At 35.4% G+C, this 24,362-nt stretch overlaps 1 protein-coding gene and 1 pseudogene across 1 annotated transcript in view; one reads left to right on the forward strand and one right to left on the reverse strand.

Moving 5' to 3' along the window:
* Positions 1–24,362, reverse strand: part of EYS (eyes shut homolog) — a 1,522,493-nt gene that overhangs the window by 249,426 nt on the left and 1,248,705 nt on the right. The window contains exon 30 of the mRNA XM_025419151.3: positions 18,833–18,982. Within this exon, the coding sequence (XP_025274936.3) occupies positions 18,833–18,982 (150 nt within the window). The remainder of the gene's footprint in view (positions 1–18,832; positions 18,983–24,362) is intronic.
* LOC112641820 (small ubiquitin-related modifier 2-like) lies at positions 6,222–6,495 on the forward strand (annotated as a pseudogene).

Below are 24,362 nucleotides of genomic sequence, written 5' to 3' on the forward strand. Positions count from 1 at the left end.
TAAGTCCTGCCTTTTCTCCTTACAGACTTCATAAAAAAAAAAAAAAAAGTCAGCATGTTACATATTGACATTTGCATTTGATTATGGTATTTATTATTTATCATCACAACTTTTCTTTGCCTGAAAAATTGTTTCTGTAATTTTCTGGAGAATCCTCCAGATTATCACCTAGAAATGAGGCACAATTTGTCAGGAGGTCATGATTTCTGTGGCTCTTTTTATTTTTTATTCTCTTTGAAGGTTGTAGTGCAGGGGTCAGGCTTAGCTTGCCAGTCATTGCAAATTCCCCAAATTCCAAATCCCTCCATCCACCCTGCCCTTTTTATTTGTAATAAACCATGCTGGGTGCTGGGTGTCAATGATAACATGGGGCACCTGACCAGATGCCTTGACCCCAGCACTAAGGGCATTTCACCAAATGACTGTTTTTCTTCTTATTATTCCATATTCCATATTCAGCCAAGCATTTAGGTACCTATTTCCTTAGGTACCTATTTCCTTTTTCATTTCCCATCTCTAGTTTTAAAGACATTGGTATAAAAAACAGATAAAACTGTAGTAATGATACTATGAAATATTTTTGAGGAATCATTTCACTAGGGAATATGAAATTGTTACTATAAGGATGGTCTTTAGCCAAAGAGAGAACACAATACCAATATTAAAAAAAACACAAAAAACACAAAAACTGATCATATCAATATGCAGTGGGGAAAAGGGTAAATGAGAGAGAATCTTTACAAAAATGAGAACTGAGAAGACAAGGCTCAGGTTTTCAAATAGATGCATTTCTTGATGAGCATTCAGAACCCAGGCAGAAAAATGCCTGACAGAATGTGTATTTCTTGTCAACTTTGAGTTAAATTTTGAAATATGAGCTGCAAAGTTTAATTACATAAATCTCCAAGAGAAGTTATAAGGATTAGATTAGTTAATATTTGCAAAATCCTTACTACAGTTTTTGTCACATAGTAAGCACTGCAAGAGTTTTCTTTTAGTATTTTTAGCTCAGTTGGTTCTTGCACAATCTTATGAGATGGATACTACTATTATTCCCTTTTCATGTTTGTTTCTGAAGGATAAGTCACTTGCTTGGGGAAACTACATTTTCTCACTAAATACAGTTTTGGTGAGACTCTCTTTGAAGTGACGAAGGGGTGTGCTACAACACAAACTGGTCTCTTCAGAAGCAATCTCCCTTGATTTTGAATTTTAAATGGTTATGAGAACTGTTGGATTTAACCACATTGCACCTTAAATAGGGTGACCTGAATCCGTGGTATGTATCTTGGTTTCTGTGATTTCTGAGGCTGCTTCTTGAGCTTTTAATTTTTGAGCTACCTCATACCTTTCCAACATATTCTGTTGTTACCATTTGGTCTTGCATTGTTTTATGCTTGGGTGAGGGGGCTAGCAAACACTGGAGGGAACTGACAGTGCCTTGCTGTCAAGGTTGATCTGCTGATTCTGAGCTCATCCAGGGAAAGCTAATGCGTTAGAATCCTTTGTTTTGGGAGAGGGAGGATTTGAATGGCCCTATACAGACAGGACACTTGACTTCCCTAGTACAATAAAATCATCCTGACAAGGTAATATTTTCATCCAATTATTTTGTGTCTTCAGAGTAATGATTGCCTGTAAGGTATGTAGCATTTGTTTGAGTTCCTATGTTTATCTTATAACATTCTTGTAAATTTTTTGTAAGATTGTCTGAAAATTCTATTTGTAAATCTGATCTTTATTGCTTCTTACTGTGCCCAAATATCACTGACTACTTAAGGGACAGGATCTTGTATTTTTCTACCCATCAGGATCTGTCAGTTTTTTAGCTTTGCTATGTGTATCCAAAATTATTTCTGACTATTCCCTACCAGATTCAGCTATCTTGTTTTCTTGAACACCTGCTTTCTGTTCCATCTTCCATGTGTTTGCTCATGCTGTTTTCCTTCACTTGAAATGCTTTCCATCTTCCACTTCATCTTTTAAAATCCTACACCTTCAAGTCTCAAGTGATCCTCTTTCCTTTTATGTCAATCCATGTTGATTTCTCTCTGAATTCCCATTGCTCTTATAATCAGCACCTCACAGTATAGCAATTATTTCATGTGTGGATGTTTATTCATACTTCCATGGTGAGATTCAGGTACACAGTGATTGTTTCCCCCCCCAATATTTCATTATCAAAAGTTATAAACATAAAAAAGCTAAAGGAATTTCACAGTGTGAACCATCACATACCCATCCAGATCCTACAATTAACAGCTTGCTGTATTTGCTTTATCACATATATATCCTTCTACCCATGCCTTCATGTATCCATCCATCTATCCATCCATTATTTTACTTTATTTTTTGTGAGACATTACAAAACAAGTTACAGAAATTGGTGTATTTCACCTCTGACACTTTAACATGTCTATCACTAATTACAGTGAATATTTTTAATGATATTTTTGTGACCAACATTTCAATACTCCATAGTCTGCACTAGGATATTGACCACATCATAGGAAATCAACTTTGCCCATTGGGTTGAATTTCAATATCACTCTGAAAGCCATTAAAAATTAAATGTATGAAAGGCCAGATAAATAGAGTCTAGAGTCTCGGAAGCATACAGAGATGGATGTGTTTCACAGAGCTGTGAAAGAGACATACCTATATGTAGCTTGTACTAGCCCAATTTGTGACCTGCTAAATATATCCTAGGAGAATGTTCAGACAAACTTTTAGAAGGCACTTGGCTGAGAAATCAGATAGGCCACCATCTGACTGACTGAAGTACTTACATGGGTGGTGCTATACTGTGTGCTTAAGAGGCACAAGAGGGACAATCCAGTTTATTTAAAGATACATTGAATAGGTGATAGAATAGGCATAGGCTAATAAGTGGGACTCACATACAGCAGTTTGTGGCAGCCTGCTCCATTGTACCCTGCTGAGTGAAATCTAACTCCTTTACAGAATAGCGTACATTTCATATAGACATTTTGAGCCCAGGCAGATGAATCTGCAAGGAGGCCGTTCTCCTGAACATGTGCAGGTGGTGAACTTCTGACATCTTATTAGGAGAAAGAAAGTTATAGTGTTTCTCAGATTTGGTATTACCTTTTAAAACATATTATTATAGAAGTCATTATTCACCCTGACACTTCTTCCTATATCTGAAATATATCTGTATCCATATCCACATCATGTATATTTATATCCACATACACCCCCCATTCTTCAATTGACAGGCTCCTTCTTGCCTATGTATCTCTGATCATCCTCTTTGGAGAATCCTCTCCTGACCTTTTTACTTAAAAGGGATGCTCACTCTTCCCATTATACCTTCTCTCTGCACTCTATTTCAACTGGGATACATAACAATTACTAACTATGTATTTGTTTACTTACTTCTCACCTTTCTACTCTAGTAGACTAAAAGTTTATGGTGATAAAACCACATTTTTCTCTTCTCCTGTATGATTAGAGGCTATCAGACTACCTGATCCACAGTAAGACTCCTAATTAAAGACTCCTATATACTAAATCATATATACAGAAAATATATAAAAAGAAAAAAATTATTCCAGTATTATTCTAAATGCTTTGCTATGTTTGACTTCTCCCTTGGCCCTCTTCCTTGTCCATTTCCTAATACTTGGCCCCTTGCTTTGGAGCTGCACTCAGACTTGAATTTCCGGACAATACCACAAGTTATAAAATCATCTATGCCATCTCTGAAAACTCCCATTCATTTAGTATGCTGCTCTCAGCTAGGGGCTAGGAGAAAATTATATCTGATGGAAGAAACTGACCACAAGCTGTGAATGATTGAGGATCTCACTTAATGTGTTAAATCTCCTGAGAATGTTTATGTATTATAAGAGTGGTAAACTCTGGCACTGTGACTAAGCAACTTAAATAATTTCAGACACTTCATGTGATAAAGACCTAAGGATTTAGTTGACTAAAAGCATAATCTGAATGGTCTGAAAACTGAGTAAAGTGAATTCCTTCTTCCTTGAGTGCATAGGGATCACTTACACAGGGAATACTGACTTCCACTGTCTGTGACAGCTTATATGGTAGTTGATATAATGAAGAGTATAGAGAATAATTAGGATGGTGAGGCTCTCCCAGATTATATCAGTTGAGGAAATGGTGAGAGGCTGGGAACATTTACTTTATAGCAAAAAAGAATTAGGGAAGATAAGTAAATTTGCTTCATTCATTTGAAAAATATTTATTGAATATATACTATAAACTAGTTCTAAATTAAGTTCTGGGGAATAACAGTAATTAAAACACAGCCCACTCACATAGAACTTGGATTCCATGGTTAAGGAAATAGCAGTAGACTATGAAGTAGAAAAGGGAATATATTTATGGATTTATGCTTTTTCTTTTCTTTTTTTTTTCTTAAAAAGCACATAGGGGACATGCAATGTACATGAGACTGCATGAAGAAATATATTTAATATAAATAAATCTCAAACATCTACAGAGACTGCAAACCTGGAAGGAGATGCTTCCTGGGATAGTAAGTTCTGTTACTTGTAATATTTAGTTAAATTATCAAGATTCAAGGTGGTTGTGGATGAGAATCCATGAGACTTGTTCATAGGTTCTCTAAGATCTATAATTCTTTGTTAGTCAAGATCACAAATTTTCACTTATGATGACCAGAGAAATTAGCATGATTGTTCTCATAAAAAGCAGTGCTTCAAGTCAGGCTTGGAAAAAAGGAGTCATTTGATTTGGACTTCTTGATCCTTTCACAAAAGAAGGGATGAAGAGTTCTGTGGGCCTGGCATAATGAATAAATAACTGGTAACTCTTTTCTCTAAACGTAATAGGAAGTAAAACAATGGTCACATAAAGAAGAAAGATAAGGTTGTAGTAAGTCATCTATAAAAGCAGACATAGGAATGGGGGTAAAGAGTTCCAAACATGAACTCTAGTTTTAACTTTGTTATATTTCCTTGAGTCATGTGGCTCTAAGAAAGTCCATTTACCTCTCTGGCATGGAGTTTTCTCAGCAGAAAAATGAGAGGTTGAACTATATTATCTTTAATACAACTTTTAGGTATCACATTTAAATGTTTTAGAAATCATTAAAATATATTTTTGTAAGGATGTTTAAGTATTTTGGACTATTAAGGTAAAGTTCTAGAAATAATATTGACACCTTTTCAATGGATAAATTAGAATTAACTATACAATCAAAGTATGACTCTTCTGATTCCTGAAACTAGCAATAAATCCAGCAATGAAAACTGTCTTAATAAGCACTGAGACTTCATATTTCTGAACAACTCCCATGTAATATTTTAAAGCAACTATTCCCTCAAATAATAAATATTATTGTAGTTATCTTCTTTTTTCCTATTCCATGAATTGAATCTCTTAAGTCCATTTCAACAAAACTGGTGATTCTAGAGACAGTGCATATCTAAAAGACTATATTTTTGCTTGAGAAAAATCTGAAAAATCATATATTAATCTGCATAAATCTTTTAACTGGAAATACTTGTTTTAATATAACATCTCTGTCTTATTAGATAGAAGGAAATTGTGTTGAACTTTCCTGCTTTTCGGGACCTAAAAAAAAATGTGCCTATGATAGAATATATTTGACCTAAGTAATTTTCAAGGATAAAAGTATCTTTTCTAAAAGCTTTTTGCAGAATACCTAATAATTACAGCCTAATGAATTTTAAGTAACAGAATGCCATGGCTTCTTCATAATAGCAAATACATTAAAACTTTGACTTGCAATAAGTACAGTAGCATATAATTCATAAATGTCTTTAAAACATCTTTAACTTCACTATACTTACATATTATGTAGGCTAAGTAAAAATAATTCTATCTACCCCTTTTGTTATATCCAGAATTGACAGATGGTATACTGATTCTACTTTTCTTTCAATATAGCATCACAATTAAAACATAATTTTCACTAAATTTTGTGAAATTCCCTGAAAGAAAGTGGTAATTGCATAAGGCAAAATTGAAAATAGAAAATAAAGTTTTAGGCTTTGTAGACTTTTTATTTTTATAGTAATCAGTTGAATTTTCAACACTGTTATGTTCACTAATTTGATGAAGTATATTTTAGAATTAAAAAGTATATTTTAGAATTAAAAAGTTAGGGAATTTTTGGTGTGTCTTATGCTCAACCTGGTACCTCTTTTTGGGAAGCGGTAGCTGAGGAGACTTTGGCGTTCACCATGGCTGATGAAAAGCCCAAGGAAGGAGTCAATACTGAGAACAATCATATTATTTGAAGGTGGCAGGCAGGTGTGGTTCTATGGTGTGGTTTAAGATTAACCACTTAGTAAACTAATGAAAGCTGGTTGGGAATAATAGGGTTTGTCAATGAGGGAGATCAGATTCCTATGTGATGGGTAGCCAATCTATGAAATTGACATGCCTGCACAGCTGGAAATGGAGAATGAAGATGTAGTTGATGTTTTATGGCAGCAGACAGGAGGTGTCAACTAAAAAGGAACCTACTACTTTACTCCAGAACTCTGTTCCTCCAGACCAAGAAGACCTCGTCAGTGAGAAAACTGCAATTAGGTTCCACCACATCCTGACTACTACATACAGTTTTCTCTACTCTTTCGTTTTTCCTTCCTCACTCCTTAGGTGTGCATAAAGTAACTATTTCTGTGCACAAGCAAATTGCAGTTTTTTGACTAAATGGCCAATGGTATGTTTGGATCAACATCAAAAGGATATTGGATGGGGAAAAATACTGTTCTATGAAAATACCCCCTTTCTTTATTAGTGGCATGCTCATTCAACTCTTATCTTTATATTCCAGTAGGTTACTTTGTCTCACTGTTTAACAAAAAATAACAACAAAAAAAATCCTTGTATACCTTGTTTGATTAGAGGATTTTTAATGCTTTTCATTTATCATTGTAAATCTAAGGACAATTTTATAACATTTTTGTATGTAGCTGTTGGCAATCTACTTTAAATGGGGATAAATTACTGTAAAAGAAATGAATCCTAAATAGTTTTTCCTTGAAGTCAAGCATCTTGTTGTTTAAATAAAATTCTTGATTTAAAAAAAGTTATGGAGTTTTTGATATGTCTTAAAGGTTTCATAAAATGTGCAAAGTATGAAACATTTTCCTTACATTTATTGTCTATAATATAGTACATGGTATAGTGGGTGGTGATTAGAGTGAGACTCTGGAATCAGACTTCCCAAGTAAAAACTGTGGTCTCACAGTCCCCTCAGGCTCTATGTATTTTAATGTCCTCTTTTGAATGATTATAATAATACCTCAATGGGTGGATATTAGGAATAAATAATTAAATCCAGAGAAAGAGCTTAAAGTGTGGGTGTAAAGTAGTAAGAGTTTAATTAGTGGTAGTTATTTTATTTATTATTTTTTAAAGGATTTTATTTATTTATTCATGAGAGACACATACAGAGAGAGAGAGAGAGAGAGAGAAAGAGGCAGAGATACAGGCAGAGGGAGAAGCAGGCCCCATGCAGGGAGTATCCTGGGACTCCAGGATCAGGCCCTGGGCTGAAGGCGGCACTAAACTGCTGAGCCACCCAGGCTGCCCAGTTATTTTATTATTAATATAATCACTTAAGTATTTTTTAAAGAAAAAAAATGAGAATCAATAACTTTTTCATCTAATCTTGAAGGTCCTCTACTAACGTCATTCCTTTTGATTTTGCAACATGACTTCTGGAGTTCTCATAAGGCTTAAGTAAATTTTCTAATTTCTTATATGAACATTTAATCACTTGTGTTATTTGCTTATGTCAACCTCTGCCTAAATAATCTAAAAAGCTAAAATTCCATGGCCTTCATCTATTTAACTGATCTCTATTAGCAAGATTTCCATGATGAAGTCCATCTAGTTGTTTTTCTCCTACTTGTCCCATATTCACACCTCACATGTTTGTTTGGTTTTGGAGATGAAGTAATTATCCTTCTGAAAGGCCAGTAGAGATTATTACAAGAGTATCAAAGAGTATCACAAAAGCATGCTAGGAGTTAAGAGTAAGGAAGAACACTAGTCTAGACTGTCTTCTAGAGGAGGTAGGCTTATAGGAAAGATAGTGAACAATTAGGAGAAATGAATAGAGAGAACATTTCAGGGGAGAAACTGTAGCAGTAGCTAAAATGAATATGGTAGGAAAATGTAGGACTGTGTTTGGGACCATGGCTTTGGTGGAATGAGATAGTCCATGTTAGTAATAGAGGATAAAGATGTATAGGGAAGAAGCTGATAAAGGACCTTGATTATAAACCACATAATCTGTCCTCGAAAGAGATGATGATGGAAGGACTCCTTATAGATGTTCTGATTTGAGATTATTTCCTTTTAAGAGTATTTTAAGCAGGAAAATCTGAACAAAAATGAGCTATGTGGGGTGGTGGTTAAATATAAGAGATCTAGAATAAAATTGTATAGGTGAGAAAACCTTGCTTCAGTTACTATTTACATGACCTTAGATAAGTTTTTTTTTTTTTTGACCTTAGATAAGTTAATCTCTTTAAGACCTAGTTTACTTTTCTCTTAAATGAGTATTACAAAAATAACTACTCCTTAAGGATATTGTGAAATTTAATGAGATTGTGTGTAAAAGTATTTATCATAGTGCCCATCATGTAGGTGCAAACTATTATTACATTGCTGTTAAGGAGTGTGAATAAATGAACTAGATTGAGATTATTATGCTAGTGAAGTTTCCAGTACATCTTTATAGATACAATCTTGTTTGTTTGGATCCATCCAAAACTTACTAGCTATGTCTATCTCACAGTCATCCAGACAGATTTCTCTCCTGCTGACATGATAACAAATTTGTTTTTGTTTTTTTTTGTAATACAGACTTTTTTGTGCCCACTTCATGGTCTTAGCCATTTGCTTCTTATACCACATAACAGACAGAGCCTGCTCCTGGTCCAAGTTCATCACTTTCCCATCTATGAAACTAAAACGAGATGAGCTTAACAAGCAAGGAATTTCAAAAACATTTGCAATTAACCTATGGCCCAATTAACACTGAAAAGGCAGTGACTTTCAGAATAAGCCACTGGGAACATCTCCAACTTCACACAAAATATATATTTTTTGTCCCCAAAACTTCTTTATAGATTTTAAAGATACATTGGAATATATGCTGTGTTATCATATAGCTCTGTGAACAGCTTTTGTATGGCATCTTTCCAAGAAATAGACAACTGGATGGTGCCTAAACCATGAATGTAAAGGAGAAATGTTGGAAGAGAGGTGAAATAATGGAGATTTTTACTTTCACTAAACATATTGTATCTCCCTCAAATATAATCTTTGAACAATATCCATGATGGGAATTTAATAAATGTAAACTGATATATATGATATTTGAGACCTGCCTATAGATTAGAAAGCATACTGCTAGTAATGTACAGGAAAATTCCACAGGGAGAAGGAATAGATATGATGTCTTTGATCTTCCTGTCCATTAAAAAAAAGGAGTCAGCACATGAAATTCAACAGATAGAGCTGTGGAAAACTTTGGAGGACATCCAGAAAATAGTGCCTAAAATAATTAAATGCTCAGAGAACAAAACTGTGAGGAAGTAAGTTTACTTAATTGGAAGGAGATATATCTGTAGAAAACTTCATTAATTTTTTTTGAAGTGTTTTTGATGAAATGCTATAAAATAAAATAAAAAAGTAGTGAGCAATTTTTCTGGTCCTAGGGCAGCAATAGAAGAAATAGATTTATATGGATGATAAACCATAATAATGATACTAATCATTTGAGGGGCACTTGATGCTTTCCAAAAATGCTCATATAGATAACACTCATAAGAGCCTGTAGAGCAAAACAGTGAGTGTTATTATCTTTATCTTTCAAAGAAAGGAGAAGACAAGACTTCTTTGTAGTTATACAGAGAATGCTTTGCTTCCTCACTTCCCTGTTTATGGGTGCTATTCAGGTGCCCTGTGCTCATTTTGAATTATAATGAACATATAAAGATCTGTCATTTTTGCCTTAAATCCAGGTACACCCTATTTGGACAGTGGTCTACGATCTAATGATAAATCACAAAATAGCATTATTTGTGATTATTTATGTCCATGCTGATACATAGCTACAAAATTGGCATTTGGGGTTTTGATGTAATTAGTATTGAGTTGCTCTTCCTAAGAGTCACTGCTTCTTTAGGTGATTTGGGACAAGAGTAAGTAGAAGCATTTCATTAATATGGGTGAACTCAGTCCTCTAGTTAGTAGAGTGGGGAGTTAGAAGGGGTGTTGTGATATATGCCTAGTTTATTTAAAAACAACATTAGTTTGCTTATGTGTAAGTCAAACCCAAGGGTCTTGGACTTCATTAGCTATTAAGTGGTGATGTAGCCATGAGCCTCACCAGCTGTAGTGGATGCTGTGGTATGCTGCCATGAGTCTCCTAGCAATGGGACAAAGGCCCAAGTCCCCTTGACTCAATTCAGGAAACTATGAACATCCCTACTCCAGAACTTCCCTTAGAGTCAGGTGAAGCCTCTGTTGCAATTGCTCTGCAATTCAACTTCTACCTCTTCTCAGTGCTGTGTCTTTCAGTGACTTACAGATGTTGTTTTGAAAAGCACTCTGTAATAAGCTTCCTGCATGCAAATCCCTACTGTCTATTTCCAAAGAACCTGATCTAAGATAATGGTTATTAAATCTCAGTGGCTGAGACTTAACTGTAGGAATTATAGTCCATTATAGAATCTCCTTCTCCAAATATTTTTAGGAATCCTCAGGACTGCTTGCACATGTGTGTCCAAGGATCAGCCTTGCTCATTGGCAATTTCTGAAAAAATTTTAAAATATTTATTTATTTATTTTGGAGATAAAAAGAGACATGGGGTGGGGGAGGGGTGGAGGGAGAGGAATACTCAAGTAGACTACCCACTGAGCACAGAGCCCAATGTGGGACTCAATCCCAGACCGTGAGATCATGACCGGAGACAAAATCAGGAGTTGGCTGCTTAGCAACTGAGCCACCAAGGTGCCCCACTCATTGATGATTTCTGCACAAACAACCTAAAACTTCACCTTCTCTTGTTCAACAAATTCTCCACAGAGGCTATGCCAAGCTGGAATTGTGTTTCCATCATTTTCTCTGATGCTTATATACTAGAAGAGCTAGAATTTTCTTTTAGAAAATTTGCCCCTACTGCACTGTATTGGCAAAAATGAGTGTCATTGCTAGTACAAGGCAAGCAAGAGAGTGATTCTTTGCTATTTTCTTCATTTGGGAGATGGGAAGAGATTCTCAGAGCATGGGTGAGTTCATCTCAGTCTATCACATAGGATTGGAAACTTTTTCCCTCCAAATGACAGGAGCTTTATTGAGGTGTCTAGTAAGCTCTTATGTGAATTTTTATGGTATTTTCTATAGGGTTTTGTCCTGGAATCTCCTTTTTATCTTTGTAACATCTTGTCTTTGAAGGTAGGATTGGGATTCAAATATTACTAGAAATTAGAATTAAGCCAACTATTACCAAGTTGAAAAGTAGGAGGGACCAGGACAGAATTTATACCAAATACTATAAAACAAGAATTTACTGTCTCTTATGGAGGCATTAGATTATCTGAAGAAATATTATTAGATTATCTGAAGAAATATTAGAAGTCTTTGTTCTACATTTATTGAGTTCAAACACTTTGGCTTAGTACCAGTACCTGTCTATGAAACCAGCTTTCAAATTTAAAAATTTAGTATATCTTTTGAAAAGTCTTAAGCTATTCTTAGAATCTGTGTTAGGTAGAACAGAGTTACAGATGTTAAATTGTAAAACAATTTATCTCAATATATATATTCTTTTTATTCAGTATATTGATGAAGTCAATTTGTTGAGGAAGAAGCTTTCATAGCTTCTTTTAGCTTCATTTAGAAAGTTGAGTGGCTGGCCATTTTTTTAAATAAATAAGATTGTCTATATTTTGAGGCTACTCTGTAAGAATTGTTCTACGGAAGTTAATTAAGATAAATATGTTGTTAAGGATTAAAGCCTACCACTAAGAATAGGACTTAAAGAACTTTCACATAAAATATCTTTCTTGGTAGCTGTTTAAAGGCAGTAATCAAATATCCTCTAACCATGATGATGGATCCCATTTAGGGGGAGCTGTGAGTCCTATAGAAGCAGGTTGAAAAATACATAGGATTTAAATCTGAATTGCCAATTTACCACTTCTTTACTTAATAAACAAATAATCCCTTGACATTTTCTCATGAATCTTATTCTTTTTTAACATGTTAAATCCCTTTAGCTGCCCTGTGTGGCATTTGTTTCCTGTTACTTTCTTATATAATCTTGTCTTTTTAAAAAATGTTTTTATTTATTTGTTCATGAGAGACACACAGAGAGAGGTCGAGACATAGGCAGAGGGAGAAGCAGACCTCCAGTGGGGAGCCGGATGCGGGACTTGATCCCACGACGCTTGGATTACCACCTGAGCCAAAGGCAGATGCTCAACCACTAAGCCACCCAGGTGCCCCTATAATCTTGTATTAAAGATGATATGTACTTGCATTTTAGGATTACAGAGAGAAAAGGCTTTTAGGGATTGCAGTTCATTTTGCTGTATACTCTGCCACTGTACAAGAATAGTTCCAACTTAATAGCCTTAACAGTTGTAGAAATCTACCATTAACAGTAAAGGATTAAGAAAATGTGAAGCTTTCTTCAGCATACATTGATAATTCTCAAAAGAATTTCTTGGCTTTTATTTTAGTTTATTGTGATTCTCTGCATTAGAAATCACAATATTTGATGATGGTTTGCTGAAGAGCTAAATATCCTTTCACCTCAAACTTTATGTTCCCACTGTAGTCAATCTCCATATAATTTCTCCCATGAGCCACGGTGTTATTCTATACCATGATGTCATTGTTTATCCTCTTTGATCTGCTGTCCCTTTGGTAAATTTCTAATCTTTCTTCAAAATATAGTTTATTTCTCATGTTACAGATGTACTTGTCAACTGCTATCTTCCTTTCTCTTTAGTAGGGTCTTTGTGGTTGCTCGGAGGCCTTGAGGGTCAGTCAGTTCTCTGGCTGTCCTGGCATCTTAGCACACAAGAAAATCAGGAGTTATGGACCTGATCTTCACTTTTGTAACTTTGTTAACAGCCATTCCATTTGGACAATTTGAACTGAACTGCACAATTAAGAGGAGAAAGCATGTGATTACATAGTCAATCACCTGAAATTTTTTTATATTACAGGTGGGTTGAGTCCATAACTGACACATATTATCCAGTGAACATACTGTGTAGACTTAGCTTCACATTCAGATTATGATGTCTTTATTTAGAAAGCTCCATTCTATTTCTGCCTCACTGAGCACCAAACTGACACGTCCTTGTTTCTCAAGATACATGCAAATTTTAAATACAACCATACATGCTAGCAGAAGACTAAACCCAGACAGTACTGAAATCACCAACTTCTGGACCCACAGACTTCTAAAAGATTTTCTTAATCTTACTTAATGAAAGAAATTTGATTTTTTTAGTGGCTATTCCCAATTCAAAACAAATAAGCTACATTATAACTTGCTGTCCAGCTAGTATTGGACATGTTATATATGATTAGTGTATTAAGTGTGGATAAAGGAACAACAGCAATGTTTAGATATATGTATTTATGCGCAAGTCAATGTAATTATGAAGCATTATGCTGTATTTCCCATATTTAGCTACAGTTTTCCTACATTTCTTCTAAGAAATACCAGATGGAAGTGTTGATGGAAAAGATACAGAAATTAATATTGAAGTGATGAAGTTTGACCTTTTTAAGATGAAAAGCTTGCCAAACTTTCCATATTGACATGGCAACGTTTTATGAATAAATCTAATATCTTATAGATTTAGCACAGTTCAAAAGTCACCATCTGTTTCAAGAAGTGAAGGTTCTTGCTATTACGTAGTTTCTGGGCATTAAGACTGAAGGCATGCAATCCATAGTTTTTATAATATTAACTATCAGGAATGTGCGAAAAACCTTTATATTTTAAAAAATCAGAGACATCAAAGACATTTGAGTTACTCTCAAAATTAGAACTGATAATACATTAAGGGTATTCTTTCTTTTTACATTAACTTGGGTAATCTCCTGATCATTCTCTGTATGGAGTTATATAGGTTAATAGTATCTGGGCAACAAGTTGTAATACAGAGAATGTAAGTGGGGAAAAAGGGAAAGCGCTGGAGGCTGATTTTGAGCGCAATTGTCTTAAAGGCCTCTGATGCTACATATAGGTATTATGAGAACTTGTCATTTGTTCCTTTTCTTATTTTGCACAAGTTATTTAACACTAAATCTCATTTGATACAGTCAAAAGTATTCCGACTCAGAATTCTTTTTACTTCCCGTTCTTTAAGGTTAATGCTAGCTTGGCATTATCTAAATTTATTTTCTACTTTCTTAATCAAACAATGGTAGGAAATATGCTAATTAAAAAAATAAAAAGTAGTGTGCACCTATATGTACTCACACAAGTACACAAACAACATATATACATATACTTCTACCTATAAGAGGTTTTTATTTTTATTTATTTATTTATTTATTTATTTATTTATTTATTTATATATTTTTTAAAATTTATGATAGTCATACAGAGAGAGAGAGAGAGAGAGAGAGAGGCAGAGACACAGGCAGAGGGAGAAGCAGGCTCCATGCACCAGGAGCCTGACGTGGGACTCGATCCCGGGTCTCCAGGATCGTGCCCTGGGCCAAAGGCAGGCACCAAACCACTGCGCCACCCAGGGATCCCTATAAGAGGTTTTTATTGCAGAGAGATGAGGCAAAAATCAGTCTATTCACAATACTCAAAAGCAGTTTTTTTCAGTTTATTTTGTTTTCTGCACCAAATATCTAACAAGGTTACATGTCAAAAATGCTTGCAATGGTTTTATCTGATGTTTGAGTTTGAGCAAGTTCTAAAATTCTTGTTGCCCAACTGTTAGAAACTTCCAGCCTCTGTTCAATTGATCTTCAACCATGCATGCCTTCCTTTACTCTACCAGATATTAAAAAGTTGTTGATTGGGATATGTAGTGCTGATGCTCATGCAATTCTTGGTCAAAATCCACTTGGTTTTGGCTACCCTAAGAGTTTGTTAACCAAAATGAATCACTAGATATTGGAATGTGCCTTAGATATACATGGATAATTTTACACCTCTGGATAAGTCTTTGAGAAATCTAAGGAAGGGAGAATAGGCTGTGTGGATTTAAAACATGCAGATAATAACACACTAAATAAATTACCTGAGGAATGACACGGGACTTCTTTACAGAACAAAATGCTGCATAAAGAGTCAGCTTTTGTATAGGACAGACACAAAAGGAGCCAGAAAAATTTAAGCTTCAGAAACTTTAAAAAGTATATATATATATATATATATATATATATATATATATATATATACAATTTTTCTGAACTTCTGCAAAGGAGAATAACCCTTGTGAAAACTAAGACTCTCTCTATGTGATCTCTTTCAAAATTTGTTGAAATGAAAGACAAAGTGTGCATGAGTATGAATTATAATCTACCTGTAGTACTGTGATCTCTGCTCTGTTTCATTTAAGAAGAACTTCTATCTTGATACTGAATTGACCTCAATCACTACAAGTGGCTTATTCAAGTTTGTTCTATTTCTGCCATCTATCTACAGGTACAATGCAAATTTAGGAGGAAATACTCTCATGTTTATTCTCAGTGGCTAATAACAAACAAAAAATCAAGTCATTTTTTAATGTTTACCTTAGAGCTCATTCCACTTGTTTTTGAAAATAAGTTCTTATCAATCATGCTATGGTATTTTATTTCCAAGAACCCTTAAATATAGAAGAAATTCCAACAACATTCAAATAGTTAAAAAGGACCTTAACTCACATGCTTTTTTTTTTTTAATTTAAAAAATTTTTTTATTGGGGTTCAGTTTGCCAACATATAGCATAACACCCAGTACTCATCCCATAAAAGCATGTGAGTTCCATCCACCATTTGCTTCGATGTGGATGGAACTCACATGCTTTTTAAGGACAAATTTGTTTTGAATTTGCAATAACAAGTATCCCATTAGAGAAAATTAGGATAGCTAGAAAGAGCTGTACAGAAAGACCCTTTTAATGCTAAGTTGTGCCCAGTTAAGGATGGAGAAGTAAGAGTGGAGCAAGAAAGACAGAGAGAGAAGGTGACATAACAACTGGACTATAGGGATCAAGCAAAAGGCAGTCATAGATCAAGGGACATACACTAAGGCAGAAATGAGAAGTCTCAATGTGTGTGTCTTTCCATTTTTCCTCCACTCTGGCAGGAATCTTCTCTTAGGTGAGTTGTATCTCATCACTTTAAACTTCTCAGGGGCTTTATGTTCTCATTTATTCCTTACTTTTCTATGTAGTAACACCTTCCGCTCAAAGTCCAATCCACAATTAAACATGCTCAAATCTCTCATCTTACATTTTCCTCCTCTTGACTCCTCACCTCTCTCTAGTGACCAACTTAACTCTTTTTGTACTTTCACAGTAAAAGTTATTGAAGAGTTGCCTAGTGTATACTGTTCTTCATATTCATTACATAAGCTTAACTAATTTATATAATATATAATATACAACATATAATATAGTCCTAGGTCAGCCTTTAACGTAACCTACTGTCACCTCATTGTCTTTGTAGGATGCTGCCTATAAGACAAAGCAGATTTGCATTTTTGTTTCAGTGGAGATATCTCTCACTTTCTAAATTTGAATAAAATTAATTGAAAGACTTGGAAAGCCCTTGCTCTTCAGTTTCACTAGGAGCATCAGCATTTTTAAAAGGATGGTTTCAACTTCAGGCTACCAAAGACTGCATGGTTTGAAGACCGCCTACTGGGATACTCTCTACTTAAAGGCAAAAAAATGAAATCATCCTTTTAAGAAAGTTTGACCGAAACAGAAATTACTTCCTACGTGATCAAATGTGCCACTGTTTGTATGAAATTATTACATTAGAAAAGATAATGTTATTAATCAAAATGCCTTTTAAACTGCTTTCTAAGTTATTCACCTTCTCATCTGGCTCTTTTTTTGTTGAGCAACTGCAGCCTTTTTAAAAATATTGTATTTATTTATTCATGAGACACACGAAGAGAGAGGCAGGGGGAGAAGCAGGCTCCATGCAGGGAGCCTGACGTGGGACTTGATCTCGGGTCTCCAGGATCAGGCCCTGCGCTGAAGGTGGCGCTAAACCACAGAGCCATCTGGGCTGCCCAACTGCAGCCTTTTGTAAGAGAGATGATTAAAGTAAAAGTTAAGTCCATTGCTCTGAAAATTTGTTTTGTCTGTACACAACTCTCTGTTCCCAAAGGGTTTGCCTAATTTAGGAATAGTAATTTCATTGCCTGAGGGTAATTTCGTTGCCTTCCTGTCATAACCAACTGAACTACCCAGCCTAGACACTCTCATTTCTTCCTTCGTTCTAACATTTACTGAGCATTTTTTCTGTCGGATGCCCTGCAAACCGCATTAAAAATGAGAAGCTTACTGTCCCTGCCTGGAAGGAGTTTCCATTTTCAGATTGGTGTCAATTTTCTTGATTTTATTTGCAGAGTGATGCAGACTCTGGGAAAGCTTATTTGATTTATATGACCTTCACAGGTTAGCCAAGATTCCTGCTAATCAGACTAACGCATCCAATTGTCATCTAACATATAAACTTGACACAATATGTTATTTTTAACTGACACAGAGTAACGTTAGAGACCATTATCACTAGATTGCTGTACTGATGAAGAATTTTAAATTCTTGGCTGCTACATGTAAATTGTGTCCAGTAATGCCCTTGGGATGTGACCATCATATTTAGCCATTTCTCTCTTCTGAGATTTCCTAATTCTGAAGTATGAATTAATTTCAAGACTGCCTTCCAAAAGTTTATATGCCCTAGAAAGACATTTCCATTTAATATTCAATTTTTTTCCCCTACTGGATTCTCTTTTTTCTGTGCAGAGTCAATGACTACCTCCGTCCCTTCCCCACCGCTACCAATTCTGAACAGCTATTTTCACTCAAAAGATATTTTGTTAAACAATTGAATTTGATATCCTTTCTCTTTTTCCTTTCCTTCCTCCCCCTTTCTTTCTTTTTTAGAAAGGGGGAGACAGATGGGGAGAGGGAGAGGGAGAGAGAGAATCTTAAGCAGATTCCCTGCTGAGCACGGAGCCCCACACTAAGTTGGGGCTCCATCTTAGGGCCTGGAGCTCTGTCTCACTACCCTGAGTTCATGACCTGAGCCGAAATCAAGAGTCCCACACTTAACCTACTGAGCCACCCAGGTGCACTGAACTAGATCTTAATCTCAGCTGAACCACATGACTCTTTAACCTGTTTATTTACTCCATGATATATTTTTTAAAAGATTGTATTTATTTATTCATGAGAGACACACAGAGAGGCAGAGACTCAGGCAGAGGGAGAAGCAGGCTCCCTGTGGGGATCCTGATGCGGGACTCGATCCCAGGACCCCTAGGTCATGACCTGAGCCAAAGGCAGAAGCTCAACCACTGAGCCACTAAGGTGCCCCAGCTCCATGATATTTTCAAAGAAATTGATTTTGTATATAATTTGATTGCCATTGAGTGGTATCAAATTATACTTTAATTTGTACTTTTCTCCATCAAAATGAAAAAAATGATGGCAAAACAACTTTCAGATGGACCTTTTTGTCTTTCTTTTCAAATGTGAGTGGCTATTATACATACAAATAACATTTAAAAAATAAGGTTCAACACTATAATTCAAAGAACTACTGTGGAGGACTTACCGTACTGTGATGGGGATGAATACATTTGTGTTAATGCTATAATTAGCAGAAAGAGTCAAGATATTTTGAGAACTTCCACATCCATATTTAACCATGGGCCTTCCTTCCACAAGAAATAAATGAATAAAGTGTTGTCCAATATTCTTCTCACTACCTTTAAAAACAAACATTACATGAAATTAGTGATGAGATTTATATTTTATTCAATAATAATCATTCTCTCAACGAATGTAATCCCTGCCCTCAAAGAATAATGGTTTAGTGAGATGGTAGGAATGTGATTAAATTATTCAATGTAATAATACCATATTAGGATAATACATTATTTTCTAAAGGCTGAGAATAGCATGGTGTTAACAGCATTGCCTTGATATGAGATTAACTTTCTGATTCTGTTCCTTAATAGCAAGATGATCTTATTCTGAGCCTCAGTTTTCTCATATGTTCTAATGGGCTGAGGAGAGCAAATAATTATTAGAACTACTGTAATAGTTAAAATAATAAATAAAAAGCATCTGGCACCTGTTGAATATTATATAATTTGGTTTATTATTATTGTTAATTATTTGCATTTTAATTTTAATGTCTTTCATAAAAATTGAAATGATAAAGAAATATATAAAGAAGAAAAAAGACATACTCTCCTTCCTCAAGCTCATTCTTTTATCCCACTTTGTGGTACTCCTTTCTACCATATATCTATACACATATGAATATTTATATAGCCCTCGTTTTATTTTTAAAAATGAAATAATGCGATAAGGAGCTTTATTCATCTTTCTCTTTTCATTTAATAATGAACTTTAGACATCTATGTAAGTACATAGTTTTTAACATTTTTTTAAAAAAAGATTTTATTTATTTATTCATGAGAGACAGAGAGATAGAGAGAGAAACAGACTTCTCATAGGGAGCCTGATGCGGGGCTCAATTCCCTGTACCAGGATCATGCCCTGAGCCAAAGGCAGACGCTCAATCGCTGAGTCACCCAGGCGTCCCATTCTTTTAACATTTTTAATTGAAGTATAATATAATAATAAATTCAAAAAAATCACTCAAATATTAAATGTACAGCTCAGTGAATTACTACAAGGTGAACCCACTCATGCAAATACCACCAACTTAAGAGAAAGAACATTATCTGCATTGTCAAAAGTCTTTTTTTTTTTTTTTTATTATAGTCACAGAGAGAGAGAGAGAGAGAGGCAGAGACACAGGCAGAGGGAGAAGCAGGCTCCATGCACCGGGAGCCCGACGTGGGATTCGATCCCGGGTCTCCAGGATCGTGCCCTGGGCCAAAGGCAGGCGCCAAACCGCTGCGCCACCCAGGGATCCCTGCATTGTCAAAAGTCTTATCAATCACTTGTTTCTTCCCTCTACCAAAAGTAACCACAATCCTAATGTTTAACAGCTATGGTTAATTTTGCTTGATTTAAAATTTCATATTAGTGAGATCATATTGCATATATACTGTTGTGTCTATTTACTTTTGCTCAATATTATGTTTGAGAGATAGCACCTATGGTAAGATTCATTTTCATTGCTTTAGAATATTCGATTGAATGAATATTTACAATCTAGTTATTCTTTTTGCTGTATATGAGCATCCTCCTTCCACCCCAGTTTTTGGTTATTATGAATAATGCTGCTAATGATAATCTTGTGTATGTCTTCTGTGCTGAATGAAGCACATGCATTTCTCTTGTGTATATGACCAAGAGCTAAATTGTTTATGATTAATTTAATAGCTATTGCCAGTTTTCCAAAATACCATTTTGATTTAACCCCTTACCAGCAGTAAGAGTTCCAACTGATCTAGTCTCACCATCACTTGGTATGATTGTTTTGCAGATTTTAACTACTCTGTGTTTATTTTACTGTAGCTTTCAATTTTAATTTTCCTCATATTAGTGAAGTTGAGCATATTGTCATGTTTGGTGGCTGTTTTGATATCTTCTTTTGAGAAGTGTTAGTTTTCATTTCTTGCTCACATTTCTATTTGATTGTTTGCTTTTTCTTACATTGTTGGAGTTATGTCTATGTATATATTTAATATCTAGGTCTATATACATATATGTGTATGTATAGCATACAAGCTCTTTGTTAACCATATTTATTGAAAATACTTTCTCCAATTCTGTGGACTGTCTTGCCAATTTAAGAGTGAGTTTTGTTGAACATGTGGTCTTAATTTTACCATAGGTCTATTTATTATTTCCTTCATAGTTGTAATTAATGATTTTTATGTAACCTTTAAGATATCTTTGCTTGCCTTAAAATAATAAAGCTATTTTATCTTTGGTAAGCTTTGTTTAAGATCTATACTGTGCCTAGCATTGATTTTTGTACATGATATGAAGCAGGGAGTTATGGTAGGTTGGATAACAGCCACCATAATGCCACCAAAAATAGTCATGTTCTAATTGTTGCAATCTTATATGGCAAAAGAGACTTTGAAGGTGTGATTAAATTAAAGATTTTGAGATGGGATTATCCTGGATTATCTGGTTGGGTCAAGAATTAGTTAACATGTGTCCTGCCAAGAGGGAGGTAGAGGGAGAGCTGATAATGGAAGAGGTCGAGCTATCAGACTATAGAGGGAGACTGAAGTGATGCAGCTACTTGCCAAGGAAAGATAAGCAACCACCAAAAGCTGGAGGAGGCAAGAACATCTTCTCATCTAGAGCTTTCAAAGGAGTACCAACTTGATTGAAGCCCTATAAGACACATTTGGCACTTCTGGCCTCCAGAACTGTAAGGAAATTGCTCTTGTTTTAAGCCACTAAATGTGTGGTAATTTACTACAGCACCCATAGGAAAACACAGGGGTCAATTGTAATTTTTTCCTCTTTTAGTTTCCAATTGATCTAAAATCATCATAGCAAATAATTCTCATTATGTATTTACTGAATTCTCAGATAATTGTGAAATATATATTTTTAATATTTTGAGATTGTCTCTTTCTTACCTTTTTCTTTTATTTGTTCTTGTGAATATACATCTTTTAAGATAAAAATTATTTAAATTAATTGTATTGTTTGAAAAATATATACCAGCAAAAGTATACTAAACCAAACTGAAATTACAACTCTTGCAAATGGCCAGCATTAGGGGCCCCTACGTGGTTCAGTCAGTTAAGCCACTGACTCTTGATTTCAGCTTGGGTCATGAGATTGAGCCCTGAAAGGGGCTCCATGCTGGATGTGGAGTTTGCTTAAGATTCTCTCTCTCTCTCTCACTTTTTTTTAAGAGTTTATTTATTTACTCATAGAGAGATACAGAGAGAGAGAGAGGCAGAGACACAGGAAGAGGGAAAAGCAAGCTCCACGCAGGGAGCCCGACGTGGGTCTTGAACCCGGGTCCCCAGGATCACACCCTGGGCTGCAGGCAGCACTAAACCACTGTGCCACCGGGGCTGCCCTCTCTCTCTCACTTGTGCCCCAACCCGCCACTGGCCCACTCTCTCTCTCTTATTTTTAAAATTTTTTATTTTTAAAAAGATTTTATTTATTCATAAGAGACACATACAGACACACACAGAGAGAGAGAGAGAGAGAGAGAGAGAGAGAGGCAGAGACACAGGCAGAGGGAAAAACAGGCTCCACGCAGGGAGCCAGATATGGGACTTGATCCTGGGTCTGCAGGATCATGCCCTGGACTGAAGGCAGCGCCAAACTGCTGAGCCACCCGGGCTGCCCTCTCTCTCTCTTAAAAACAAAAAGTCCAGCATTAATATTTGGTGAATATCACTATAGATACAAAGGTTGATAAATGCACAGATATATAGAGATAATTTTTCATTAGAGCAAAATCATATTATATACGTATTTTAATTTAAAGACTCTTTGATAAACTTAAAATCTATTGAGAAACCCCAAAAAGCTTTGCTTATATGATTTGCATCTTATTTATTTATTTATTTATTTATTTATTTATTTATTTATTCATTTATTTATGAACAAACAGGGGGAGAGGAAGAGAGAGAATCTCAAGCAGGCTCCACACCCAGTATATAGCTTGGTGTGGGGCTCATGGAGCTTGATATCATGACCCGAGCAGAAATCAAGAGTCAGGCACTTAACCAACTGAGCCACCTGGGCACCCTGGTTTGTATCTTTTAGTATTTCTTGGATTAGAATTTAAAACTGAAAAAAAATATTTAAGACAGAAAATTTTCAATTATTTATTGGTTAGCTTATTTAAACATCACTATAATAAAATCCATTATATATTAGCCTACGTAACATATTTTGTGAAAAGTAATTATATTTTCCAAAACAAAAATAATAGTGAGAGGAGGATTATTCTATACTTTTACAATCTTCTTCAATGTTAAGCTTAATAAAAGCTGTTAGATTCTCATATCCATTTCTCTTTTTTTAAGATTTTATTTACTTATTCATGAGAATACACAGAGAGGAGAGAGAGAGGCAGAGACACAGGCAGAGGGAGAAGCAGGCTCCATGCAGGGAGCCCGAGGTGGGACTCGATCCAGAGTCTCCAGGATCACGTCCCGGGCTGAAGGCGGCGCTAAACCGCTGAGACCCCGGGCTGCCCTCTCATATCCATTTCTATATTCAATTTGTTGTGAATTGTTGTTTTGGTTGAAGTACGTGAACTACACAGCCTCACACAGAATGTAATTGGAGAAAAGGGATTATTTAAATTGTCTTTTTATTTTGTTTTTTAAAAGATTTTATTTATTTGAGAGACAGACAGAGAGAGAGAGAGCATGAAAGGGGAGAAGGACAGAGGGAGAAGCAGGCTCCATGCTGAACAGAGAGCCCGATATGGGGCTTGATCCCAGGACCCTGAGATCATGACCTGAGCCAAAGGCAGACACTTAACCAACTGAGCCACCCAGGCACCCCTAGATTGTCTTTTTATATATATACAAATTGAACAAGTGGTAGTTCCTTAAAGTATAGCTGAAATGTGGAATCTGTAACTATACTAATAATCTATATTCTTTGTTACATTAAAATTCCATTGGTTTTTCTTGTATTCTATTTATTTTTGTAAAGATTTTATTTATTCATGAGAGACACAGAGAGAGGCAGAGACACAGAGGGAAAAGCAGGCTCCTTGCAGGGAGTCCAATGCAGAACTCAATCGCATGACCTCAGATCACACCCTGAGCTGAAGGGAGATGCTTAACTGCTGAGTCACCCAGGTGTACTGGTTTTTCTTGTATTTTCAATGAATATTTTATCCTTACATGACTTTGTAACATCATGCATTGGTTATCTGAAAAAGGTGGATTCACTGAGTCATGGGTATCTTTCAAATGTTGACATTTTTATATAATATTAAACAATCACATTAATTACAATTACTTCTGAACCCATCAGAAAGTATACTGGAGCTCTGAAGCTCACTGTGAAGAATATGCTTTCCAAAATTCTAATTTTTACTAGAAAGCTTGAGTTTTATCATTGGGAAACAAATACCATCAGCTGCTTTCCTTAAAATGACAGGCTTACTTAGTTTTTGAGAAAATGGCTGCAAAACACTCAAGCCTGAATAATCA

Source organism: Canis lupus, chromosome 12 (assembly GCF_003254725.2).
Source record: "Canis lupus dingo isolate Sandy chromosome 12, ASM325472v2, whole genome shotgun sequence".
Lineage (NCBI taxonomy): Eukaryota > Metazoa > Chordata > Mammalia > Carnivora > Canidae > Canis > Canis lupus.